This window comes from Ornithodoros turicata, chromosome 4 (genome assembly GCF_037126465.1).
Source record: "Ornithodoros turicata isolate Travis chromosome 4, ASM3712646v1, whole genome shotgun sequence".
NCBI lineage: Eukaryota > Metazoa > Arthropoda > Arachnida > Ixodida > Argasidae > Ornithodoros > Ornithodoros turicata.
The window spans coordinates 61,625,515-61,637,515 of NC_088204.1; the positions used below are offsets into that span (position 1 = coordinate 61,625,515).

General features: G+C 45.1%; 2 protein-coding genes across 2 annotated transcripts in view; one reads left to right on the plus strand and one right to left on the minus strand.

Moving 5' to 3' along the window:
- Positions 1 to 3,299: 3,299 nt before the first annotated feature.
- On the plus strand, positions 3,300 to 9,369 carry LOC135391660 (calumenin-A-like). Its single transcript, XM_064621999.1, has 5 exons — positions 3,300 to 3,554; positions 5,954 to 6,084; positions 6,148 to 6,381; positions 7,646 to 7,932; positions 8,800 to 9,369. Exons 2-5 carry the CDS (start codon positions 5,955 to 5,957, stop codon positions 9,064 to 9,066), a joined length of 918 nt encoding a protein of 305 aa, XP_064478069.1. The 5' UTR covers positions 3,300 to 3,554; position 5,954; the 3' UTR covers positions 9,067 to 9,369.
- Positions 9,240 to 12,001, minus strand: part of LOC135391659 (TATA-binding protein-associated factor 172-like) — a 92,521-nt gene continuing 89,759 nt past the window's right edge. Inside the window, exon 37 of the mRNA XM_064621998.1 lies at positions 9,240 to 10,294. Coding sequence (XP_064478068.1) covers positions 10,036 to 10,294 — 259 coding nt within the window. The 3' untranslated portion in view covers positions 9,240 to 10,035. The remainder of the gene's footprint in view (positions 10,295 to 12,001) is intronic.

The window sequence follows — 12,001 nt, forward strand, 5'->3', positions numbered from 1 at the left end:
TTGAGCTCTCTCTCTCTCTCTCTCTCTCTCTCATTTTCTGTGTGTGCTCTTCCATCCCTCTTCCACTTCCCTTTCCTGCGATCTTTTCCCTTTCCCTCTATTCCACATCCTCTCCCTCAGCCGGTATTTTTCACTACGAAAGGTGGCCTTTCCTCCTCGCCCTCGCGCGGAGCGCGCATTTTGACTCCCAACTTGCTAGCGCTGCCCATTGCCCGCTGTGCATTTGCGCGTTCGAGCGGCCATCCGGAACGTGTACACGCAAGTGATTGCATTTCTTCTGTATCTTAGCGTCATTGCACGTTTTGGGAACAAATATCGCAACTCATCCCCCCGGAATTTAAATCCAGCGTGCAACAAGCGTGTCAGAACTGCCTCTTTTACTGCTTTCACGAGTCATTTGTTTCTCTCGTTGCATCGGTGCTTGCGTCTGGAAGAAGATTATTGCACTCTTTACAAATCTCGGGTAATACCAGTGTTCCATCTCATTTTTTCTGCGTGTACCACGTTCGGGTCACAGTTCTTTTGCATCGGACTTTACGCATGAAAGTGTTCCGTCTCTATTTTCTCTATTTATTTGAGAACCACTGCTACGGCTCAGTTCATCTCCGTATTGTTGGAGAAAGGGATGAAGACAGCGACCTGGAGGATATATTTATCGAAGAGATAACTGGTGCCGAGTGCGATATCCTGTCACATATCGGCGGGTTTAATCTGAAAAGTGCACTGAAGTCGACGAGGTTATGCCAATCATGCAACGTCGGATTATGTGCAGAATCTCCGGAAAGCCACAACAAGTTCACTGCGCTTCGTGAACACGTACGTGGTGCAATGAATCTTCGGTATATTTCGGGCAGCGTAGCACATTTCTTCGTACAATGTGAAGAGGCATTAAGTGCACCTGCAACAGGAGCATGTCGGTAAAACAACGTCGTTTTCAAGCAAAACGGGAGCTGGCGTTGAACATATTTCTGTTGTCTGTACACATTCCCATGTTTACTGTTGTAATTCGTTGGTCGAGACACGACTGCGTGTGCAGGCGCAGTGACGATTAGACAAACGTTACAAAGCATATTAACAACATATTTTACAACCCATGACCAGCTCTACTAGCATATATGACAGTTTTGCTACGCTGGTATATCCTTCATTCCGCTTTTACCCTCTTCCTGTCGCGAAAAATCGAGAAAAACGCAACCCCGCCGCTGACGCCCAATGCGATGTGGGAGTCAAAATGCCGACGCTCGTAACAGACGACGGAGTTGTCGCCTCCCTGAAAAGGGGACGCACATGGAGGCTCCCTAAAGCCGAGCGCTACCGGTGCGCCATCTGTTAGGCAAGAACAAAGGCCGCAGCGCTCCGCCTTCCGAGTCCTCCTATTGGCGCGCATTTTGGAGGCGGAGCCTCCCTCGCTCTTGGTCAGCAAAGTCAAGGATAGTCCGTACTTTCGCCTAATGAGGACCCACATGGCCCCACGAGTCCTCATCCTCACGTGCCCTCACCTCATGAGGGCACTCATGGCCTCACGACCCCTCATCCTCACGAGCCCTCGCCTCGTGAATACCCTCATCGCCTGACGTGTCTTCAAGTCGCTAGGAGGCACATGAGCCTCAAAAGAACTTTCCATCATGTTCACATGAGACGCTTGCGTTGAGCTACTGCGCCTGTAGTTGGTACTAATGATACTGCGCGGCATTAAACTGTTTATAGTTTTTCGTGCTGTGCTTGGATAAATTTGGTAACAGTTGTTACTGTCACAGTGAGGTTTAACGTTAGCGTTTGGCATCAGCAAAGAGGAGCACGAGCCCATCACATCATCCGTGAGGCCCCTCACGAAAGGCCTCACAGCCTCATCTGTGAGGTCCCCCACGAAAGGCCTCACGGCCTCATCCGTGAGGTTCCTCACAAAGGGACTCACGACCTCATCCGTGAGGCTCCTCACGGAATACGTTGTACCCTCACGCATTGATGGCCTCACGACGACTGCCCTCATGAGGGCCCTCAAGGTGGGCCTCATGAGGAACAATGCCTCACGACTGTCCTCGTGAGGAACATTCAGCGTGGTCTGGCCTCACTCACCCACACCTCATGATCGTGAGGTGAGGGTGAGGCGTCTTCATGAGTGAGGACGCCCAGCTATGCTCACAGCTTTTTAAAGAAAAATTTTGTGTCCAGTAAAAAAATTAAAAACAATTTCTTTAAACATTCAATCATCCATTATGAATGCGAATTAATTCTATAGCAATTTTCAATGGGGGCGAAGTTTGCCACACAGCACGCTCCCAGCCAACCATCATCCCGATTGACGACGTTCTCTCCCTTGTTTTGATGAAAACTGGGGACGTACGTCATTTCTGTGGCAATTATGAACTGCCACAAAAATGGCGTACGCCCCCCGTTAAGTTAGTTATTGAATATAGCCACAAGGTACTATTTTTTATTTGTCCGTAGTCAGGAGATGTATTTGTTTGACAGACAGTGCGGATGAACATGTCTGAGAAGATTGCAAGGTAAAACGTCTTTGAATTGGAGCAACACCGATCCATTTTTCGAGATAATACCTTCATTCGTGCGTGTGTGCATATTACGGGACATAGTAATAATTTTTTGTTCGTTGGATTTTTAGTAAAAAATGATTGGCCTGCTGACCTTGACCTTCTGCTGTCCCACATTTCCCCGCAAACCTCTAGTTAAAAAGTAATGAGGAATTTTATGTAATTATTAAGCTAGTAGTTACATGCTCTCGTCGAGTATAGTGTCCGTCAGGCCGTATAACTGAGCCTGTAATGAGCTACTCTCATAACATTTTTTATTAAAAATTCGTAACGGATAAAAACATTTTGGGTAGCACTTCCCCTATTCCAATAGTCTCGTGCGTTCATTCGTCAATACACGACGTTTATGGGCTTATGCATCAATCGTGATGAATAAAACGATATTTGGAAAAATTAGTTTTCCAAAAGACTCCCCAGAATGACTCCCCATCGAGGATGAAGAATATGGATGGCGTAGAATCTTCCTTGGTGGATAACGGCCAGCGTCTGAGGAAGAAGACAGAGACACTACCGATATTTTTGAAGAGGCGTGATGTGTATTTTTTTTTATTCATCATTACTTTGTCATCTACAATAAATCCCACACCTTGCGTAACAACGTATAGTCGTTCTAAACAGCGCGGTTATTTTGCGTTGATGTTGAACCGATGCGATGTTACAGCAGACGACGCATAAGTCGACGTTTGAAAACTGGCGCCATCTATTTAAGATAGGCTCAAACAGATTTTTTTTAAACATTCATCTCTGAATGGTATCGCGCGTTGCTCGCGCCCATACCTATGCTTTCAAACAGCTGCAGCAGTTCTGCGACGATTTAGTGTAATGTGTTCAAGCTCTACGCTCGATAAGCGAACTTAGCAGCCCGAGCCACCCGAGCGGTGAAAGATTGTGACGTCAAAAACCTACCTGACCGGTACACGTGGCTCTTACCGGTCTGCCAGTCCTGTCAGTACGGTCAGTGTACCTCGTCTGGGACGGACGTATCACGGAGTGTTCTCGCAGGTGAGCTAATCTTCTAGCGTATACCAATGCAAAACAGTCTCTCATCTCTGTTTATCGGGAGCATAATGTACGCGAACATAACATATGCTGCGAGCGTAAACATATGTGACAGAAGTTTACGCGCAAATTTTGAAGTACTAAAACGCTGCTGCACCGGTGATCTATGTTCTGCCACATCCACTGCGGTAGAATGTAAGCACATAGGATGAATGAAGTGGGAATGACAGCAATGTAGCGCAACCTGCACAGCGCAGAACGATCAGACGCGCAGAAATCGTCAAGCGATGATATCGTTGCAAAAACAATTGTAAGTTTAATTCTGCTAATTCTTTTCTGTTGCCCTCAAATGGACTAAGCACACGCATTTTTGCTTCGCACGTTCTTCATCTATCTCTTTTGTTAATTGTTTACAACGGGACTGGGGATGTCCGCCTGCAAGTGAAGAGTTACGCGACTTCAATCAAACGGTAAAGTTCGAACAGTACAGGAAGTAGCGAACACATAAAAAGCGACACATCAGAAATGCTGAATCAACAAGGATGTGGAAGCTAGGTGTCCTGCAGCGTGAAACAGTCGGTGAAAAGTTTTCTCGAGTTTCAACAGGATGACGCCGTTGCAGCTTGACCACGCGGCCAACGGTGCAGGACGACCCCTCGTTGACCCTGGCCGCTATGCGTTCAACGTGGAAGCTGAGGGCGAAGGCGACTTTAGGAGACGTGTCGTTTCAGTTTCCAGTTTTTAACGCGACCACCGGTTATCGTAAACTCCAGTCACGTACAACATGTACTCTTTTTTGTCGCCGTTACCTGGCCGATTCTCCAGTTGGCTTCTTTGCGAGCAGGAAGTATGCCACTTAAAATTTGCTTATCGGTCAGCATAGACCGGGCACCCGAAACTCGACCTTTTTTTTTTTTTTTCTTTTAATCGCATCAACCATATTCAAGGAAATTGGAACTATCTGATAGTGGTATGCTGTGGACAGGCATGAGTTGTTCTTTCTGATGCAAGGGATTTGTCGCTTGCATTGCAAAAAAAAAAAAAAGTTGCGGATCGTCGCCAAGAGATAAAATTCGTTCTTCTACATTTTGCAAATTGATTTAGTGCTAACTTACAATCTACTGCTTTTTTTTTTTTTTTAAGGTGGTTGACAAGGCAAATTTCAGCATCGATCTAGGAAGCACTTTGCATTTAAGTTACACCTTGTGACTAATAATTTTGTTTTCTTACTTTTAATTCCTGATCGCCCGCACTGCAAAAAGAGTTGTGGATCGTCACCAAGAGATAAAATTCGCTCTACTGCATTCTGCAAATTGGCTTATTGATTTAACTTACAAACTGTTTTTTTTTACCTTTTTTTTAAGGTGGTTGACAAGGCAAATGTCAGCATCAATCTAGGAACCACTTTGCATTTCAGTTTCACTTTATGGCTAATAATTTTGTTTTGTTACTGTCTGACCGCTCTTGATTAATTTTTCAGCCTTTTTGTCTTCCTGAGTTTCTTGCTTTCCCGTTTTTCTCAGATACACACGCGTGTATTCAGCTGGCAAGGCAATAGTTGTCTGATTTAGTTATGTGCACTTTAAACACCTGGCTAGTGAATCTCACAGCTGGCGATCACAGCCACAGCTAATTAGTTTAAGCTTCATGTACTACAGCTGCAGGACTGAAAGAGGATGATATATATCTTGGACCTCCTGCTCGTCCATCTGTCCATGCTTTTTTTGCCAATCATGCATGCAGGAAACTTCATATTTTACAGCACTCAATCACATTAGCTTGCAGACTTGAGGTCCAAAGGCATGTTAAGATGTTTTAAAAATAAAATTGTATAATTGCAATCATTTTCATCCCAAGAGACTGAATGTCTTGGGCATGGACCATTGTCCTTTAACTAAAGATTGGCCACCATGGTACTGACACAAGTGGGGCTTCTTCCCTACATCTGTCACCTCCTTCATCAGGAGCATCGTGAAATAGCCATGAAATAACAAAAAAAAAGGTGAATTATCCCCTAGAAACTGTTAGAAAAGGTTCAGGCAGATGAACGTCCTATAGAGAACTTCCAAAAAGTGAAGTGGTGCTGATCACCTCTGGTAATGAAACACCATCATCATCAAAATAGCCATTTTTGTTGAAGGAATGGCCATTACACTGTCCAAGCTTGTGGCTTGACTGGCTTGCGCAGTGATAAGCCCAGGGATGCCTATAATTGCATTTAATAGAAGCATCGTTGCAGGTGCTTCCTCTGCATAGCAGTTGAAACACTTACTGTGAAACACAAGTGTGCAATTTCAGTATTTCGACACATTAATTCTCGTATACAGAATTTTTGTGTGCTCTTCGAGTTTGCAAAAATTGTTCAGGGTTTTACAGTATTTGATATCTATCCATGCATTTAGAATGAAGAACCTTGCGTTGTTGCTCGTTGCCGTACTGGCATCTGCGGTGCTCGCAGATGATGCAGCAAAGCAGAAACAAGACACTCAGACAAACACCCAGCAACAACAGTACTACCAGCCTCCTGACCCTGGTAAGCTGACCAGCAAATGCTGCTCAGTACAGCGCGCTTAGTACAGAACTTGCATTTTCTCAGAACTCGTGAAGAAACACTTGGAAAAACTATTCGACGAGGAACTGGACACTGACAAGGACCGCTATGTCACCTCTGCGGAGCTCCGTGCCTACCTGAAATTGTTCCACAGCAAGCTGGTCTACGACAACATCGACAAGCAGTGGCTGTATTTTGACAAGGAAATGAATGAAGTGGAACCTGGAAAGAAAGTGCTCAAGTGGGAGAGCTACAGCAAGATCACCTTTCCTGAGAAGGGTTAGTGCATTGCAGATGATTTTCTTTGCATAATTTTTTAAATAAATTTTGGACGGTCACATAGGCGCCAACTGCGGGGCGGCAGAACTTTCCCAGGGGGCAAGGCCCCTCCGAAAAGTCTACCCAGCTCGCACTCGAGATGAATCTTGGAGAGGGACATCCGAAAAATCACATGCTTCATGCAAGTGAACACGATAGCCTTATAGGAATTTGCCTAAGACAGAATTTTAGGCACCCCGTTTGAGTACTGTGCATGGCGTGGGCGCAAACGCCTCAGGTTAAGGGGTACTTCAGTTTGCACAGTGCTCGAACAGGGTGCCCAGGATTCCGTCCAATGAGGCAAATCCTTACAAGACTGTCACGTTCACTTGCATGAAGCATGCAAAAGGGGGGGGGGGGGGGGGGGGGCACTGTGCCTCAGCCCCCTCCGACGGAATGAAATCTCTCCGCCTATGGACATTCGTGCTGAAGGGCGGAAACCTCGCACTGTTATATTTGTCTGTACTAATGCAATGATGAATGATTTAATTAATCATAGCATTATAGGAGAGTGCACTAATTATGTGTGACAATAAATTTCATCTCGACACACGACTACCGTCATGCTCTAAAGCATTCGAGTTCACGTTCCCGGTACAGCTTGGGACAAAAGTTTACGGAACAAGAATGGAACGTGGCGTATTTCTTCATCGGAGCAGCGCCCCGCTATCAGGAAGAAATCGAATAAGAAACGGGTAACCGGCTACTCTACCCTTCTCTCAGTAGGTGTGTCCGCTCCTGTTTGCTGCTAGGGTGTCACTCCAATGGAGAAATGCGACACCCCGGTGTTCTGTAAACTTTTGTCCCAAGATGTACATGTGCGTCATATGCATGGGGTGAAAAGCACCAATATTGTGGCAGCTAAGTTGGCAGTGCTTTAATTATGCGAGTGTATTAATCCGTGGGAGTAAATGGAATCAGGGTGGTCTTTAAAACCCTGGCCTTTCTTTTGTCTGTTTGCGGTCTTCTGCAAACAGCCACAAATTGCTGCGTTGTGCACTCTCTCTTCATGGTGCATTTCAACAACATGTTCTTATGGGATCAATTACATTTAATTAAAATTAAAAAATAGGTGGATTCATCACCCACAGAATTCTGCTATTCCCACGCCAACCCTCTCCCAGTCAAAGAAACAAATAGAATAGAAGAAAGAGTAAGGAAAGCACCACGTTGCATTGTGCAAGGTCGTTACAGATGCCAAGTGTGATTTCTCTGGTATTTGCAGACCTGGATGAACCGGGAGAGGATGGCACGACCGCACGTCAGATGCAGGAACGTACAGAACGTCGCTGGAAAATGGCCGACGCGAATGGAGATGGGGCTCTGGACAAAGCAGAGTTCAAGAACTTCCTTCACCCCGAAGAGGACGAGAAGGCTCGCCATGTGGTAGTCATTGAGGCTACAGAGCTGATGGACAACGACAAGAACGGGGATGTCTCTCTGGCAGAGTACATGACCCACCTCAAGAAAGTTTCTGGACCTGAAAAGGGCAAAGAAGCAGCCTGGGAACAGGTGAGCTTGTGCTGGAAGCATTTAGAGGTGGCGATTAGTGGCTGGATGTCTTGAGAGTAATGGACCCAAATGCTACATTCTTCGAAGAGTAAACAAACAGAACTTGGAATTTACCCTATGTTACGAGTACTTTGACGAAGTTGCCTAAAAAAGGAACGAGTTCTTCAAGAAGTTACTGGAGCTCAAAAGCAACGAGTTGAGTTAAGTTAACGAAAAAGTAACCTAGTTACAGTAACGAGTTACTCCAACACTGTATTAGAGACATACCGTCAATATGTGGCAGCTTTTCAAGTTCTAACCCACGTGCTTCCGAATTCTGAAGCTCTGCAAACTTTTGCAAAGTCAAACATACAGGGGGTTCGTGACATCACTAATCTTGTGGTACGCGGGTGATGAATTCTTGCGCAGTAGAGGTGAAACTAGGACCTATATGCTGTAATATACATAGGGCCTGACTTTTTCGGGTTTTATTTTTGGCCAAATTCGGGGGGTAAATATCGGGTGATATTTTTCATTTGAAAATTCGGGTGTATTCGGGTTAAATCCCGTTACGGCATATTCTGTCGTCAGGAATTCGGGTGTATTCGGGTGATTTTTTTTTTGTTTAATAAAAATTTGTCTTAACATGGAACTAATGTTTACCAATGTTATCAAACTTTATTTTAATGCACGCTTAAGAGTGTGCCACGCGACCCGGATGTTTTCGGGTAGATTCGGGTTTAACCCGAATTTTACAGTTTTCGTTCGGGGGGGTAAATATCGGGCGGATACGGGTTTAACCCTAAAAAGTCAGGCCCTAAATATACACTGTCACGCATGTCCTTCTAGGTGGGATAGTCACCTGTGTTTTACGTACGTTGCTTTCAGGCCCAGCAGAGCCACTTCTCCACCTACCTAGACAAGGACAAGGACGGCGTGCTCAACGAGTCCGAGATGAAGGACTGGGTCCTGCCAACGCACGACCGCGAGGAGGGAGAGGCCTGGAGGCTCATCTCTGTTGGAGATGCAAACCAGGACACCAAGCTCACAAAGGAAGAAGTGACAGCCGTGCCAGATTATTTTATGGGTATCCTTCCCCACGAGTTCTGGCAGCAGGAGGGCCACGCTGGCTCGGTCAAGCACGACGAGTTTTAGGTGTGCTACGGAGATGTGACATTGGAAGAAGCATTTGTGGATCGATGTGCAATCCTTCTATGTGGATCTGATAGGTCAGTGTTTTATTTATGCTGCACTGGAAGGACTCCAGTGGTAGATACTCAAGCAGAAAAGAATGCTTTGTTTTTCTTGAACAAATGCCGAACAAAATGTGGGATGTCATTTATTTATTGGACCTCATCATTTTGCTAGAGAACAGGCAGGACGGCACCGCTCTGGTTTATCTGGGCGGAGTTCATGCAGTGCGCTGACCAATAAAAAATATTTTCTACCGTTCAGAAAGTGTGTCGAGTTTTCAACATGAAATGTAACAAATACACAGATACAGATATCCTTTACGTGAAAAGGAGATTGAGTACAGCCAAAACTGAATGGCTTTGGCACCAAGCATTAGAGAAATTGCTCTGGTGGCACACTCAATGTTTGAACGACTAAGACTCGTTCACCTTACGCAGCAAGGTGTAAAATGTGTGCATTCAGAGAGCAAAACAGGAGGGATGAGACTGCTACAACATTTACACCTAAGACAATACATGGAGATGTGTATCGTCAAGCTCTGCCCGTGCACCTTGCACGTAATGAAATAACCGCTACATCAGACAACACAACAGCTCAACAATCGTTCACAAGTAACAAGGACAACATCCTGCGCAAAATTCATGCACATTCCATAACTCTTCCATGACCCTTTTCCACAGGACATTTACAGATCTCAATACGGAGCAAACATTGTCTGTCACACAGCATGTTTTCCACTTTATATAAAAGGATCTCTCGTGTCATACAAGTATAATCACAGGGCAAGCCCACCTCCCTGACTCAGCTGCCACCGTTAAGGTTTCCACCATGTGTCCAAAGAAACAGACGCCTAGTGTCGCGCATCGGGCAAAAAATAAATATACTATGACTCTAAACACAATTTATGAACAGACACAGTCACGTCGTTGGTTACTTTGGCTTCAACGTGCTCAAAAAGCACGAAAGATCGTATTCCGAATCGTACTTGGACGAGTCCCAGAGCTCGGGTAGAGTTTCCAACAGGCCACGGATGCTCCGCGTGGACGAGGACCCGGCGCGATCCGTCGTCTTCGCTCCATCCTGGTCCAATGTGAACAGGTCGAGCAGCTGATCTGTTCCCATGGTTTGTAGACTGCTGTTCTCTTGCGTGATAACTGTGTTGGCGATTGTCAGTTTGAACTTCTGCAAGCTGCGAGCAGGAGGAAAGAAAAAGGCTTCGATACAGGTTTCAAAGCAGAAACAAAAGCTTGTAAGATGGCTTTTACATTTCAGTAACATTGTGAATGATGAAATCAATTTCGTCTCGTATGTGCCTTGGATTATTGTTATACTATTATTTGTCTGTGATGCCGGTGCCGAAAGCCATGCCACCGCCGTGGTGTCACCTAGAGGTACGGTTCGGAAGTTTTAGAGAAGTCTCGCCTAGGATTCCAATTACCCATCCAATCCAAGTGCACAATCCAAACCGGTGGTTTTCAAGTTGCCACCGTAGTGCCGAAATTTTTTTTTAGTATAGTAGACGGCAGTATAGTACAGTCAGGTGAAGCCCACTTCATGTTACAGCCGTTTTTTTTTTGTCCATTCTGCAAGTCGGCTTCACATAATTGTACTCGAGTGTTAGGTGAAGCCCGCTTTACACTGCTTACAGTATTCTGTCGCTAAAGTCTACAACTTCTACGACCTCATGGACAACACTGTACTCTGGGCACCACATGTTCCAGTAAACGTACTCCCAACTTTCAGAGCTATGTTCAGTAACAGATGGAAATATGTGCAGTTTCTAAAAAAAAGGTACAGTAATGATGATACATGACGTAAACACAGAAATGAGGAGATGCACACAAACAGGCTGCATGGATCATGTTGACTAACTCTCTCAATGCAGTTCATCCCACTAATGCCGTCTACTATACGGTGACCATACACAACACAGTGTTATGCTGCATGAAAAGGCTCACAAGTTTGGAGCAGAACATCAGCGAATGGGAACAACACTACAACATATTTCACTATGAGATATTCAAAATTATTAGAGGTGTGCGAATATTCGAAATTTCGAATACAAATCGAATATTTGCGATATTAGATTGCTGTGTCAGACAGACATGTCATTGCCCTTTACTTCTATTCTGTCTGTTTCACCAGCAGTTTACAGTGCCAACACAGGTGTTCACTGTTCATGAAAGATTTTTTGAAATGAGTTTTTTTTACAGTTTTCAGCTTGCCTCATGAGAACAGCACACTGTTTCATTGTAAAAATAATTTTATTGTACACGTGCATATAAGCATGTATGCCCTATGCTAAGCCAATACATTAATACATATTCCTCATTAGCGCTTGGGACATTTTTCTAACGATCAGCAGAACACAACTGTGACAATGCTTGTTTTCGGGGCTTAATTAACTTAATTGACTCTTAGAAGCCGTTATCATGACGTGATATTCGATATTCGATTCGTATTCGAAAATTTCAGTATTCGCACACCTCTAAAAATTATTCGAACTGTGCCTTTTCTGATTATTCAAATTCGATTCAACTTCTGAATAAATTACAGTAAATCTCGGTTATAACAGCCCCACTTATAACGAATCTTCGGTTATAACGAATGCCTCACGAACGACCGTCAAAATTTGTATTGAGTCTATGGAAATTGCCCCCGCCTATTATGAACGAATTGCCAGGGAGCCTTCGGTTACTGCGACCGAAAGAGCTCCCTCGACCACTGGAGAAGGCGAGCGCGCGACGTCAGACGCCCGCGGATTTGTCAGGCGCCGCTTGCACGTGACCTCGCTTTGCAGCCAATGCGCTGTCACCATCAGCGCGCGCTGCACGTGCACCCGTTTGGCCGATGATTAAGGCGTCATGGATACAGGTGAAGCGGGAAACTTTGCGAA

Bases quoted from the DNA above. Each gene is read 5' to 3' on its own strand.
- LOC135391660 (XM_064621999.1), top strand. From the start codon at position 5,955: ATGAAGAACCTTGCGTTGTTGCTCGTTGCCGTACTGGCATCTGCGGTG. The intron at 6,085-6,147 runs GTAAGCTGACCA...GCATTTTCTCAG, and splicing joins CTACCAGCCTCCTGACCCTG to AACTCGTGAAGAAACACTTG. The intron at 6,382-7,645 runs GTTAGTGCATTG...TGGTATTTGCAG, and splicing joins GATCACCTTTCCTGAGAAGG to ACCTGGATGAACCGGGAGAG.